This window comes from Sinohyriopsis cumingii, chromosome 3 (genome assembly GCF_028554795.1).
Source record: "Sinohyriopsis cumingii isolate HCF-2022 chromosome 3, ASM2855479v2, whole genome shotgun sequence".
In the NCBI taxonomy this organism is placed as follows: Eukaryota; Metazoa; Mollusca; class Bivalvia; order Unionida; family Unionidae; genus Sinohyriopsis; species Sinohyriopsis cumingii.
Genome location: NC_142963.1, coordinates 109,855,607 through 109,871,979, shown reverse-complemented (window position 1 = coordinate 109,871,979; position 16,373 = coordinate 109,855,607). Strand labels below are relative to the sequence as shown.

General features: G+C 33.2%; 1 protein-coding gene across 2 annotated transcripts in view; it reads right to left on the bottom strand.

The window, feature by feature from the left end:
* The window catches only part of LOC149803563 (V-type proton ATPase 116 kDa subunit a 1-like), a 121,771-nt gene that overhangs the window by 46,655 nt on the left and 58,743 nt on the right, over window positions 1-16,373 (bottom strand). For both annotated transcript variants that reach the window (XM_089953294.1, XM_089953296.1), the window contains exons 14-17: window positions 15,826-15,913; window positions 12,652-12,770; window positions 6,165-6,316; window positions 2,793-2,920 (exon numbers count right to left, since the gene is read on the bottom strand). In XM_089953294.1, the coding sequence (XP_089809420.1) occupies window positions 2,793-2,920; window positions 6,165-6,316; window positions 12,652-12,770; window positions 15,826-15,913 (487 nt within the window). The remainder of the gene's footprint in view (window positions 1-2,792; window positions 2,921-6,164; window positions 6,317-12,651; window positions 12,771-15,825; window positions 15,914-16,373) is intronic.

The following is a 16,373-nucleotide window of genomic DNA, read 5'->3' as shown; positions in this document are numbered from 1 at the left end:
TCACACCTCACTGGCAGAATCCTAGGCTTATCCCCAGTGGGGATATAAATAATATATCAATGCCATATCTACTCATTGATATATCGACAACAAATCCTTTTTGAGTCATATTAATCAAATGCAATTCCAAGGCTTGATTGGATTTGCCTGTACTTTCTGCTGTATTAATGGTTATAGTAAATACTGGCAGTGTTTCTGCATCTGCATGGGGGGATGGAGAGGGTATCTCAACATACCCATGAGACTAATCAACAATTCTATTGTATTCATTAATACTGTATGTTATGTTGCTATTTCTGCAACGGCATGAGGGGTGGAAAGGGTATCTTGAGATCTGTCATGAGTCTAAAAAGCAAATCAAACTTGTGGTGTGGTTAAATGTGCCAATTTTTGTGGCCCCAGAGCTGCTTTTTCTAAACACTGGACCCAGTATTTTCGTACCAAAGTGCAAAAACATTACATGTGCGTGCCAACTAGCAATTGTATATAAAAACAAATCTCATTTCCCTCCTCCCTAATCTTAAATTGCTTACACTTCTCACACTTGGCTGTCATCTCTATACTGATGTAAAGGAACAAACCAACAAATTTACCGAATGAAATCACTTCAAGATAATGAATGGTACAATAACTGCATAAATATCTATAAATTCAATGGATTTTACAAAACTTGTATGTACCAAATAAAACAACATTCTGACTTTCTGTACCACTGAAAAAGAACACCTTCCCCTGAGAAAAGAAATGTGACTTATTAAATTTAAGTTACAAATTTATACAATTAAACTGGATTGCCTGAAGGACATTTTAGCATTAGGCAGTAAAAGTAAAAGAAACCTGGTTTAAATTCGAATTACTGGTAGCCACCTAGCAGGTAGATGGGGAGTTAACCTATAAGGTGTGCTTCCATTGGTCTTTATTATATAAAGATCTTTCCAGAAGGGCTAAAATCAGAGGTAGTAAGGAAAGTTATCCTAATGTAATGTGATCTGGTTACGTATTTGCCACTGATGACCAGCTTGCCAATAATCTATAATAATGATGGCCTGATCATTCCAGGTAATGATGTGTAATATTTTTGTTTTTCTTCTATATGCATCTCTGTGACTGTACCTAACTCAAACAAACTGGGTTGTTCCACTTGATGTACTGTACCTATGCAAATCAGCAGTGTTCGAAGAACCTGAAATACTATCATCCTAGCAATTCACAGCATTTTAAGTAATCTGAAATTATGGTTGTTTATCTCTGGCCACATTACTTTTTAACTTCCACCATGATGATCAGCTGTATAAACTGTCCCAAGGACAGTTTTACATAGGTTCTAAGCAGGACTGTTTGTACAGACTACATGCGTCAGAAATGTATTGTGGTGCTCACTGTTTTCCCATAAGATTACTGAAAATCATGTTTTTATGAAACATGATCATGTGGAGGTAGGGGTTGGTGTTTGGAGTAAAAAATTATATTTTTCATGACAATCTGTGCTATGGCAGGTATGTTAGCGTCATAATGAATCATCATAAATATGAAAAGAATTCAATAAGTGATTTAGGAACTATATGCAATTGTAATAACTTTAAACAAATCATTAACAAACGTTTTCTATTGCTATGATCCTAACCCCAAGATGAAATGGGCTGGAAAGTGTGTCACACAATGAACTGCATAATGACCATGCCAAGTGTGGGGCTTAGAAAATCTATCCAAATTTTTTATATCCCAAACATTAAACTATTGTAAAATTGTATCCTGTAGTTCACACTTTCCAAAATCCAGTTCATTCTTTACCTGGCCAAAATCATTTTTTAAGTTCTATAAACAACTAATTCATAGCTAATATTTTCTGTGAGAGTGAGTTTAAATACTAACATCATTATCAATAGATGTAAACATATTTATCTTGATCCGAGTCGAGGACACTGTGTTTACCATATTCTTTATCATAATTTCAGTAACAGACCTTCTGATTAATACTAAGGTTTTTCTAGAAATGAACTTTAGGCCTTCGCAAGGGTTATTTGTTTGTATCAATTTTTAAAATCTGCTGCTGTGTTCTTTAAAAGTACAGACTGTGTCACTAACTAACTAATTTATCAATGAAATGAATCTGTGAGGCAAGGTTCACATATGAAGAAACCCTTCTGTTTTCTTAGAAATGGGTCATATACAGTTGCTATAAATATTGCTTGCAGTATTCTTACAAAGCAGTCACCTTTTTAAGAATATTCTCAAATTTATGAGTGAAATTAAAGAGACGATAATAAAAATGAAGAAAAAAAAACATTTTATGGCTTTATTTTATTTTTTACTGTACTAAAAAAGGCATAATCCATATAGTCTAGTGTAAGACGTAATTTGGTGATCATTTTTTTAAAATGATTACCCCAAAAGCATAATGGTTGGCATGTATGTATATTACTCTGTGTTAACAAAAGACTATTGGCACATCCACACAATTCAGGCCACTGGTACATTAGAGACTACCGGCCACTACAGGCACAGCAACACCTTCAGCATTAGAAATTATTTGGAATACCACTAAAGTTTATTCTGACCTTTATTCATTAGGACTTGTGTTAGTCATTCTAGGATTATTTGGGATTTAATTCACAATATTGCAATTTCTTTTTTACATTTTCACTTTGTATTCTAGGAAAATAAATTATTTGTTGATTTTTACAAAGCTTGTTGCTTCTCACTCTTTTCTATTACTTTTTGTAAGCCCATACAGTTGTAGTAATCACACATGAGAAACATGAAAAGTAAATATTACAAATGCTTATACAAACCTGACCGGGATAGAACAAGGTCTGGGAATTACATCCTATTTGATTTGAAGTCACACTGGCTGTACACTGATATGCAATTGTTTCATTTTTTGGAGCGTCATATTTTACGAGGAACATATTGATGAAATCTATGAAGAGACAATGATATGTATTAGAAAATTCAAAGGAAATATAGAAGAAAGGAAAAGCAAATAATGTGCATTTTCACCAAAACTAGTCAATTTATATTGTTTAAAAGATCACAATTCTGAATTTGGGACTCATTCATTTCATACAGTTGCCTATTACCTATCATCGAGCACATAAAAAGCAATCACAGAAACAAAAGAAAAAGCACACAGTGATCACTTGAAGATAACTTCTTTTCTTTTCTTCTGCTTCTTTTCATCAACTCCTGCATTAAATAGCTCACGAATTCACTGAAAATATATAATAATTGGTTTCTATTTGTTTGGTTTTTGCTAAATAAAGAAAATGGATCAAAAACTACATAATGACAATGGACAAAATTGCCATCGTTAAGCAAAAAAGCAAATACATGGCTACACCTTTTTCCAAAGTGAATATAGTCTGAATATTGTTTGCTCTTTATTTGTGTTCTCAATGAAAGCAAAGACTACCTTTTTATGAGAAAAACTATTATTATTATTATGATGATGATGATGATGATGTCATATTTATTATTATTATCATTATGTCATTTTCATATTACTGGCCATATTCAAACCTGTGAGCTGACAATAGATATTTAGACAGATCCATTGCCTAACCTTTACATATAACTCTCACCATTTTCACTGTGTAAAAATTCACAGTACCCAACCAAGAACTCACTGTGTGTACCAGTGTCTATTTTCTAATGCACATGAAGATGATCAGGTTCAACGAATTTCTTCAAGCAAACCAGCTAGCACATCATGTGATGGCAGATCTAGGTGCATAATATCTACATTTAGGTACATGTTCTACATGAGTATGTACATCTACTTTTCCAAGATCCTTCTTAACACTTGTCAACTCTATACAACTTCCAAGTTAATTCTATATACACATCAATGTATATAACAGAATATGCTTGACCCTTACGTACATTTCCATGTCATATTTAAAATGGTATTGTTTGTCAACTTTCCTTAATAACTGTATGTTATGCATATCTGTATTCTGTATTTGACCTTTGTCCAAAATCAAGTTCATGGTAAAGCTGACCAATGATATTTTTCTGTAAACAACATAATACATACCTAATATTTATCTGTGAAAATGCATTAAATATTCAAATCATTATTAATGTAAATAAAATATTCTAGGTGAATATAGGATATTAGTTTTTCACTTGGAGATTCCTAAACTTGACAACTTTGAATATTTTAGGGAGGAAGCTGACCTACATCCTGGCTCTATTATCGTGTCTTAGCTTTGTATATAATGTTGTTGACTTGAAAAATTACTCATTCTTGCCTTAACATCTGAAGCAGAGTCAGTCTTATTGTTGTGTTCACTGTTATAATTTGGATGGATTTATTTATTCAAATTATTATTCCCTGCAATTATACAGTGCTCAATAATACTCTTGGACTAAAACATTAACTTAAAGTTATAGTGAATTCAGACAAGGACATTTTAGATCATATTATTGTGATACATCAAAATAATGTCAATACATTACCACATTCCAGGCCATAGGCACATTAGCATAATTGAAAGTACAAGCATATCAACACATTCAATATTGGAATTTATTTGGCATATCACTGGAATTCAATTGAAACTTCATACATTTGGACTTGTGTTTAAAACTGTTTGGGATTTAATTCACCATACTGCAAGATGTTTTTAATTTTTCACTTCATATTCCAGGGAAATAAATTGTTGAATTTTACCAAATTTATTGTTTTTTTCTTCTCTTTTCTATTATTTAATTTAAGAGGGGCCCCGAGTGACCAAGTGGTCTAAAGTGCTCTCCGTTACGGATCACTACTATCTCACCTCTGTCTGTGTGGGTTCGAGTTTCAGATTTGGCTAATGTGGGTATGTAAGAAAGCTTGCCAGTAGCTTCTCGTGGGTCGGTGGTTCTTTCCAGGGTTTTCCAGGGTTCTTCCTCCACCATTGATACTGGCCGCCATGTATAGCCTATTGTGTGCTGAAACATGGTGGTAAACCCTACTACTACAACAACAACAACTTAATTTAAGACCAGAGAGTCATAATACATATACCAAAAGTCATTTTTATCAGCTTAGCCTGAAACATAAATTGTGTTGTAAGCTGCATCAAAAATACTCGTTAATATTCATTCTGCATAACTGTTCTTGCATTAAGGTGTTATCACACCTGACATTTAGACTATACACAATTATACTTATTATTAATACAATACAATGTCCTACTTTTGCAGAGTCCTATAGTCCTGGTAGATACTCGAGTTTAGAAGAACAAACAAAAATAGTAGACCATATGTCCATACATTGTAATCATATGCAAAATCTGCCCATAAAAGTAGACTCATATAGTGTGGCCAATACTAGCATGATCAGAATGTTGGTATGGTTGGTGAACATATACTTCATAAACTGTACACTGTCCCTGAAGATCTCTGCACAGCAATGTCAGACCTGCCAACCCTCATGAGTCCATCTCAGTAAGGCAGTTGATGTTTTTTTTCCTTAAGATTGACCAGTTTTCATCAAGGTGTAACTATTGTAAAACATAATTAAAATTTTGATGCATCGACGATAAACATGTTCAACTGAAAAGTTTGTAAAGTACACGTAGACTTTATTTACCACTAGTACAGTTGCACAAACTTTAGTTCCAAACCCTATGCAACTCAATGGCTTGTTGCTATCTCTTAACCTGACATAATTCTTGGAAATTCTTTTCCATTTCACATGATGACAACAATCATATCTCCCACCATGAGACATACTCAAATTGGCACATGATGTCCAATAAATGTTGTTGTGTCCTTTCCAGCTTTTACTCCTTTTTATTCTTCTGTGTTGATTATTAACACTTTTCTAGAAGCTTATTTTCCCTTTCTTTTTAAACATGCATTGATTTCTGGATGCCATTTTAAAAAATTCTATAATCAACAGTTTTGATCATGCAGACGCTTTGCATGAACAAATAGATGCAGTTTAAAGTGCCTGGGGTGCTGCTGTAAAGTTAGTCTGGTTCCCTGACTAATTTCACTAATTCAAAGATGAAACGTGGATCCAAATAAAACACAGATGAACCAATTATCCAGATTTTTCAGTAATGATCATTTTTTCGTAGTTTTTGCTTGTATGCCGTTTGTATTTTTGGGGTAATATTTGAACACTTACATCAATGAAATCACAGTTGTATTCTAAATAAAACAATACTCACGAATCAACAGAGAGGGAGCACACTGTGTACATTCAGCAGTGTAAACCACCCATTTGAAGAATATAATTGCAACCAGGTAGCCGAACAAACAACCCAGGAACAGCAGTTGTGGGAAAAATTCACAAATGATGTTCAACCATCTCCTGAAATGGCTGCAATAGTATTTGGAGAAGAAATAAAAATCAAATTTATCAATTTTGTAATGAATGGAACTGTCTATTCTTTGGCTGTGAAGAGGAAAAGTAAAATGTTAATTTCAAAGGAAACATTAAATACATATATCTTTTGTCTCATCCATAGTATCAAAAAATACACATATTTATTTTCTCATCTTGTGTCTAAAATAATACACATTTATTGTCTCATCTTGTGTCTAAAATAATGCATATATCTACTGTCCTATCTGCAGTCAAAACTAATAAATACACCTGGGATTTACACATTTTATAACTTGCCCCTGAAAACTTTGAGCTTCCCCAAACATAATATTCCAACATCAGTAAAACAATAAGACAAAATATGGTATATTTCAAGGAAATCACACACACAGATATATATATATATATATATATATATATATATATATATATATATATATATATATATATATATATTGACACTTTTGTTTCCTTTCTGTCTCTGAAATTATATGTAAATAATACATGTTGATAGAAATGTAGATCAGAAATAGTTGGAATGAAGACATAGTTGGAAGAACAAAGCACACATGTACATGTATATAGACAGATAATGGGATAGGTAGAAAAGATTTTAGATATAGCTATATTTTTGAGAGAGAGAGAGAGAGAGAAAGAGTTTTGTAATGGTCTGTTTATACAAAAAAATTTTAGGATTTGTGAACATTTATTTATCCATTTATTTAACAATTATCATATAGTCACTTTCAACTCTGCAACAGGCATCAAAATATTTGATAATCTGACTTTTAAAAATGATTTCAGGACACTTATTTTTGTCCATTTAATTGTTTGCCAAGCAGTATGTATTGAATCTCCTGTAATTATTAAGTAAACAGTATATCATAAATGCCACCTGTGAGTGTTACATTTTCCTAACATAACCATGCTTTGAACGAAGTCAATTGTTAGAGATGAGTGCCTTTTATTTCCAAACATATGCCTGTGAAGGAAATCTCATGAGATGTACCTTCAGCAAGAAAATTTCATACATCTTGAATGCCTCTCTCAATTTTGTGGATTTGCCCATTGGCTAGTACCTTGCAAATTTGAATTCGATTGACCAAATTTAAGTTTGTCTCAAGAGTTGGACGTGTGTGTGTGTGTGTGTGTGTGTGTGTGTGTGTGTATATGTATGTATGTATGCATGTATGTATGTATATACACTCATCTACAGTCTAAAATAATACATATATCTCATCTGCAGTCTAAAATAATATATATATCTCATCTGCAGTCTAAAATAATACAAATATGTTTCATCTGTAGTCAAGAATAGTAAATACATCTATTGTCTTATCTGTAGTCTTAAATATTACACTGCTTCCTTGTTTCAGTATACACAAATGACTTGTGACTTTAATTATGACATCGAGGTAGGTGTGGATCCCATTTTTTCTTATAAAAAATACCCCAATAGGGACCTATTTCTTGAACATGAGTAAAATCATAATCAAAACTTGTAAATGAAACATTGATATTGCTATGCCACTACTTCATGTACGCTGAACGCTGATTTTAGTCACAACACGTTGTAGTCGAGCATAGCCATTTTGAGATATCCCCTCATACATTGAAATACTCGTTACCCATTCGTATAGTTTGTAAAACAATATTAGATTTTAAAATTAAATTAACTGCACGAACATTCGAAGATAAAGATCATATATTTGGGTATGTTTGTCATGACTGATGATACTGTCTAATATTACATTAAATTAGAAGAATTAAAGCATGGAGTTGTGTGAATTGCTGTTGTGAGGTCATGTTCCATCAGCATGGTCGATTTGGATTGGCCAAACGATTGCAATGCCCACCAATCCATGCTTTGTTTACCAGAATGCTGACATGTGCCAAACTTGTATATAAACAGCATTGTTGTTCCAAGTTGGGGACAGATAAGGGTAGGAAGATAAGGGGGCAGATGGAAAAAGGATAGAGGAAAGGACTGGTCAAGCTTAAGCCCTAGAATAATGATATGAGAAAAAGATTAAGTCAGGAAAAATGCGAGAGGAAATGTTTGAAAAAGGAAAATTTCATGTATCAAATTTTGAAGAATAATTTGGAACACAGACTTTAAACTACAAGTTCTCATAAGCAGAAAAATTTTCTACACATGAATTTTGGAACCAAAATTTTGATTCTGAAATTCAAAATTTATTTCAAACAACATAATTTGCCCACATCATATTTTTAACACTCAGGCTTAGTTTAAGTAAATTGTGAACTTGTTTAAATAATCAAGATATATTCGCTATGGTTTTATCTACTGGTATATTTCTGTACATAAAATTTGAATCTGTAAAAGGGTGTAGATTTTTTTTATTATGAGAAATTATTGAATAAATCTGTCCTGTGTTTTAATCTTTCTTTATTGTTGTTTTTATCTCTAATGCTAGAGTTGGAGGAACCCTTGTGTAGATTCAAGGGCTGAAAAAAAACTAAAATCCTGAGTAATTTTCCAGTCCCTGAGGTTACAGATTTGTAGATTCAAGGTCTGGAAAATTACTGAGGATGTATTTATCTGACTATGGATTCTCTGAAGTGAGCCAATTTGTTTATTAAATATACAAAGATGAGATATGGAAGCATCTTTTTCACTGGTATTAACGGGAATTCTGAAAATAAATTGAAACAATGGAACAAATTTTAAAGTGACTCAAATATAGTGTTTCGTGCATGGATGTTGATAATCAAGTGTTGATCAGAATATTTGTGAAAATAAACTCGTAATGGATTCATAAAGGCCAGATGACAAGCAAATGATTTCGCCAATGAGAGGGTGTGTGTGTGATTTGGATTTTTAATGTAGCTTTAACAATTTTTCAGTCATATCGCTACAATGTCTGCAGTGTGACAGTTTATAGTGATGTCTAGCACTGGTGCATCATGCCACAGACATGTAGCATGACATCCCACCCAATCACATTATCCTGACACCAGGCTGACCAGTCCTAACACTAACCTCTTAACGCTGAGCGCCAAGGAAGGCAGCTGCTAGTACCATTTTTTTAAGGCTTTGGTATGACTTGGCCGAGGATCAAACCCCTGACCTCCTGCATCCAAGGCGGACGCTCTAACCACTAGGCCACCGGAGCAGTTCCAATAAGAGAGAAATAATCAACTGATATATTGAAGACAACTGCCATTCATGCATGACATGGTGTTAAGTGCAAAATAACCAAGACTGAATTATATCTAGGTCTACAGTATGACAGTATCTTACCAAAAAAAAATCAATACTTGAAAACACATTCATTTGAGTGCAAGTAACAATCTTTTCACTAGCACAGGTTACAAAAGTATCATTACTATTTACCTGCAGACATCAATGCTCCTATGAATTAATTATAGCTACAGATGCCAAGCACACAGAAGCCCTGGTAATAAATAAACACAACTGGAAGCCAGCAGCCAGCAGTAAACTTCTTCTTTGAACTTACTGACAGGACATCAAAGACAAATGTTATTTTTATTACAAAGCAAGCCAACATCGGAAGTCGACTTTGGACTCTGAAGATGTTTATTTTTTTTAAAGGATATCAATACAAAGATTACTGCAAAGTTACAAAGATGACCGAGACATGGAAACTTTTTTTCATTTTCACCATCTTCACAGAAATTTTGAAAAAAATTTGAAACAATGGATTTTTTTTTAAAGGGACACAATATAGTGCTACGTGCGCGATCATCAATGAGCCAGTGTCACCCAGATGGTTTGGAGAAAATAAAATCACATGACGAATGTATGAAGGTCAGAGGTGAAACAGATCATTTTGCTGACAATATGATCATTAACATGGATGAAACTCTAATGCACTTTGATCGCATTCCCGGATGGACTGACGATAAGATGGGGGTCAAAAGTGTGAGAATTAGCAAGACAAAGGCAGATTTCTTTTTAAATTATGACTTTAGTCCTTGTAGTTTCTGCTTCAGGTGATGTGTTGCCTCTAAAAAACCAAGAAAGCTAAAAAAAATATTAATGTACCGAAAAAATTGATCGTATGTGTGCAGAAGGGTTGTGTTGATGAGATGCTACTGAAGTGGATCAACGAGTTTAATCTCAAGTACACAGTTTTATGTTTTTAAAATAAAATTTCAGTTGTTGTGCATTTTCCGACGTATAATTTTCAAATGATTTAAATGGTGTCCCACATCTTACGACTAAAAACACAGTGTCCCAACATATATGATAAATACGAAAAACTGTAAATAACAAACTAAAACAAAATATCAATCAATTACATTGTTAGTTATGTCTAGTAGTGGCAATACTTTAATAAATACTAAAACAATGAGTTTTGTCAAGTGAAATTCATGTTTCACTTTTATCTTTTAGTTCAGTTTCTGTGTAATCATAAACATGATATGCTTTCTTGTATTGTGCCACAAGCAAATATCGCAAGAACCTAATTAAGAGCTGACTCTGTTTTATCTCCAACTTCTGGAAAAGTTAGTTGCAGTATTACAATCAATTAAAAGTAGTTCAGCTTTGTATTGCCATGTTAATTGCATCTTTTGTACCAGGTCATGCAAGAGGGATGAAATATAAAAGAAGTTAAAAGGCATGCAAATCCTACCCAAGTAAGAGTTCAAGTAAAATTCAAGTTCTGACTTTGTTGTCTCTTCAGTAAATGCCCCTATTGTTTTTTTTAAAAAAATCTTGTTCTGTTCTGAATCAACACTAATACCAAAATGTATCCACATTCACATGAAAAAAGTTTTGAATTAACAAGATGTTATTCCTGGTATCACACTTCACTGGTATACATGTGATGCATGCTGAAACTTCGTTGAGTTTAATGATCTTTCAGAGGCTGTTGAAAATGAAAGTAAAAGCATAAAAACTGATTCAAAAAAGGCTGTTTACTGACAATTATTCCAACATAATTATAAAATGAATATTCAACCATTTAACCTCTCCCTCTCCCCACCCCTATTCTCACTGCTGATGTCCATTCCTTTCTTAATTTTTGGAGGTACCTCAGTAACTTGTGTCCTGACTTATGCTGAAGTATATGTCTTTGAACCCCACTGTGCATAGTTACCAAGGGAAAGGATTCCATGTATCAAGTTTATCACATACTGAGGATAGTTACTTTCTTGGTGAGAAAAAGCTGGACATTATTCAACAAGATTATTTTTACGTTTTTATTTCAGGACAATTCATTTAGAGAGACAGAAGAATGAATAATTTTGTTCATTCTGACTGAGACACTACAACTTTCATTTACTATCCATACAAAAAATTCTGAATGAAGTTGAACTAGTATTAATGTTTAAAAGTAGATTTTACTTTTTTATAAATTACAAATCTAGGAACAAGTGTCCTTCAGAATAGACAAAACATTTTGCACAAACAAAATCATTTTTCAATACAGAATGTCAAATGCGTGTGATATCACATTGCTGAATTCAGTACCAGTTAGAGTTCAGCAGATGAACCATGTTTACCCTGAAGTGTCACTTTCACAACTAAACTTTACACTGTAAACATTACACTGTTGCGATATTCATGAGATAGGAAGATTACTGGATGCAGAAATTCTGATATTTACTGTAATGTATTTGTGACCAAGTATGTGCATTATTTGATTGAAATGGTGGACTACAGCAGAGAAAATTAAATTTAATCTTGAGCTGGAACTGCATCATATATTTAATATGTAAATAAAGTTGTGTCAGTTGGGAGACTGGTTTATGTCCACATTCTTTTGTGAACACAGGTGAGTTTATTTATTTTGGTTTATGTCCACAGTCTTCTGTTAACAGAGGTAAGATTATTTCTTTCTATAAGTTAACATTTAAACCACACTTGTATATAGGGTGGATTCCATGCTACAGGTATACAGCCCCCTCCACCCCCACCCTACATGCACGCTATCAAATAAGCAATAACTTATTGTTCTTGTCTTGGGTTTTATGACATTTTTTATATGAAGATATGTTATACATGACATAACGAGCCCCTGTGGGGGGTAAATTGACCATATTCTGACAAACAGGACCATTTCCCCCCAAATTCCTCTTCATGACTCGAGTCAAAAAATGGCCACCAAGATCTTCATAATAAAAAAAAAACTTCCAGAAGGAAGGGTTAAAAGTTTTCCCACAATCCCAGCCAATCAGTAAAATGAATACAACATTAAAAAAAAATCATGGACTTATCTGAATCAATCAGAATCACAAAGTGATATGTAACATTTTGTCATATCAAAAATATAAAACTGCACATACTATAGGAAAACTACTGACTATGCGGTAAGTTAACCTTAAATAATGCTTACATGTGGTTAATGATGCTAAGCATCACCCCAACCAACATCTGAAGAATACCAAAAATGACAGACAGCTTCATTTTGAAGGAGTTGGTGAATGTGATTTTGTTACCACTGCCCTGCCAGATCTGAAACAGACAAATGATCATAAAATTAACCAGTCATTCAGTAACCTCTTGTATACCTAGGCTTATTTTTAAGAACTTATTTTTTTATATGGAAATTGCACCTTTTCCATAAATTACTTTACTTGTCACTGCATAAATAGGTACAACATTATATGAAGAAAAAAACGTACTTGTCAAAACATGTAAGGGTTGCTGCTTTAAAAAAATTCAAAGATCTTTCAAGGATAAAACCAACTTTTTTAAAATTCAAGAAGTTTTAAAGGCAACCCCCTGAATTCAGGACTTTTCAAGGATGTACAAACATGCAACAGCGCCCAAAAGCTGACATGATTGGATGAGTGCATGGATCAACAGAAAAGGAGTGATGCAGATATGCCAGCCCATAAAACTGCTTATCATGAATCTTAGCATAAATTTTTAGGAGTCTAGGCTGCCTATCTGGAATGTATAACACATTTCATTAACAAAAGTCACTTGAAAACTTAACTCTATTGTCTGAAATTGGTTTTGAAATTCAAGATAAGAACAGACATCAGACTGACACAATTATAATTTAAGACGAAATCGAAATCACAATAAGTCTTCTGGTATATATATATATATATATATATATATATATATATATATATATATATATATATATAAAACACACTGTCACACCTTTCAGTTCAGGAGGAGTAACAATAACAAGATTTTCAAAGATGGCTGCTGCACCATTTTCATTTTGACATCATAACAGTATGGATATATTTATACTACTTTTATTTTAGCCAATCAGATCCTGAGTTTTCAAAATGGAAATACAAATGATTCTAAGCATGTTAGATATATAATATTGATGCATTACTAATGCCCTAACAGTTGCTTCTCCTTTATATTAAATGTAACTTCTGAACTGTAACTTCTTTAAGACTGCTGTTCACTGGTTAATCAAGTCATCCATATGCATCACCATTTTTGCTTTGCAGTATTTGGTAAACTCAGATATCAGCATTAAGAATGAATGCAGTCCAAATGACCTAATTTCCTTTCAGAATCCAGAAAACTGCAGTTTCAACAGCTGCCTTAAGAGGCAACCTAAACATAGCCATTAACAAAATTTCCTCATATCTACATGGTAACAAATCAATTAGCAAACAAGTCTGAAGATCCAACAATACTGACCATTACAATTTAGAAACCAATATCATACATATGAGCTAGTTATAATATCTCTGTTTCTGGTTGGAGTCAAACAAGCCTATACCTAAAAATGTAGTTCAAAACACTTCATAAAAAAGTATTTGATAACATATGCAGTTTGTCAACACAATGTTGACTATATGAATTATGATTGACAGGTCATTTTGTAAACAGAACATTTTACTTTATCCAGTGCATCTGAGTTTGATCAATAAACATATCTGCCAAAATTCAGACTTTTACTAAGTCTTCAAATAACAAAGCTGTAATACTGTTCACTTTAGGAGTGATGACAACAGTGTTTGGGTCCACAATTCCAGAGGTACAACATAAGCTCTTTCAGCACTTTTTTTGCAAACAAACAAAAAATTCAAATTAGGCATTTTGCTTATTTTTGTGACCATCAATACAATGCTGTGTCTAACCACAGAAACTTGTGGGCAGCTGAATGGACTCGGTACAGAAGGGTTGGATAACACACTGAATAGAATACTTTTATTGACAGCTGCTTTCAAGAACTCTAGAAGAAAGTCTTCATTATATCAATGCTGCAGAATAAGTGATACTTATGTAGTTCTATCTGGTTAATGCAAGCTCAGCAACAATTCAGCATTTCATTATATAATCCTTCAGATGGATGCACATGTCAGCATTTTATTATATAGACCTTCGCACTGATACACATTTCAGCATTTCATTATACAGCCCTTCACATGGATACACATGTCAGAACCTAACATGGAATGGAAATGTACAAATAGGACTGATATTTCTCCAGATGTTGCACCACTGGCAAAAGTTCATCTTGTACATTTGCTTCTATTTGATCCATTAGTTATTGCTTAATGTGAAACCAATGATCAGCAACAAAAAAAAATTGTTTAGCAGTGTCTGGTTTATACTCTAAGCTTATACTGCTTGATGTACTGGAGACTTTTTATCTTAAAAACCGTTTAGTTAATCTGCAAAATGTCTAGCTAACATCGGCTAAAAATGGCAAGGAAAAAATTCATGGCATTCTTCTGGATTTAAAACTCTATCAACTTACACAACAACATACACGTTATTGCAAATCCACACAATGACTGACATTTGACACTTACAAGAAACCACATGGAATCTGTAGAGTGTACTTTGTCTACTCATCACAAAAACAGAACAAATTTATTTGCTTTAATTATGATTTTAGACTGGTCACTTAATAACACCTGATGCAGCCACAAAGAAACAAAAAAAACCAATCTACAATATTTGGCAATCTCAGTACCCAGAAAGCCTTTCTGGCTGCTAATTTCCTTACATCTTACAAAACACTGGAAAATCCCAATGTTTATGCTGAATGGTTTTAGGACGAACCTTGTCAGTGGTGTATGTACCTTCATTAAATGGAGTGCATTATTCGTAAGTAATCTTTTCATTTTTTCTTCTTACATTTCTCAGAGGATTATATCACATTGTTATTTCAACAATATCTTTGTATTTTCTCCATAGTATCTTAATGCATAATTGGTATATTACACAACTATTCGAGCCAAATTTCAATATTATTTAGTGAGCCAAATATCAGTATTATTTAGTGAATGAAACAATGTCATATTTTTTGTGTGAAAGTATGAGAACTGTCAGTGTGTCTTAAAATCATACAGAATAACACAGACTCAGTACAGAATGTCAGAATAAGAGATTAGAGTTGGGTTTGTTTAATCTGTCATTTGTAGGATGCTTCATTAATACTTAAAATAGGGTGTTTGTATTTTAACATTAATGTTAAGATATTCTGAACCTATATGGCAATTATAGGTTCCAAGATGAACCTGTAAAGCATTCAAAAAGTCCAGTTGTGATGGTAATATGACAAATAGTGTGTACTAACAGGGTCAAGTCCCATAGGATAAGGTCCACCTTTGTCGAAGCATGTCTCTGGCATCATTTGCAGGTTCACAGCCTTCAAGTCGCCTTCCCTAAACAAAAAACATATATATTTTCAGTAAACAATGCACTAGGAAGCCTCAGAGCTAAAAAAAGCAATATATCAGAGTCCGATGCCCTGGGGCATTTTAAACCTAGATCAGGTACCTCATGTATTTTAAGTGAGTTGCCTTTTCAGATTGTAAAATAAGTATTATCTAATTTGACTGAAAGAAACCTAGAATGCACCATCGAAATTTTCATTCTGAAGTTTCTGAAAGACACTGTATTCAGCCCCTCTTCTGGGGATCCATTTATAGGTCCCTCAACCTTACAAAGATTGTCTGCTTACTTGTTACGTGTCAAAAGCTACAAACTTTGTTTAAAAAACTAAACAAATGACAGATAAATGGGGGAACTGTGTTATTTATGCTCTCTGTTTATCATTGGTTACCTATAATTAGTGCTCACTTGTTCTGTATAAATAATAATATCATGCCCCTTAACAAGACT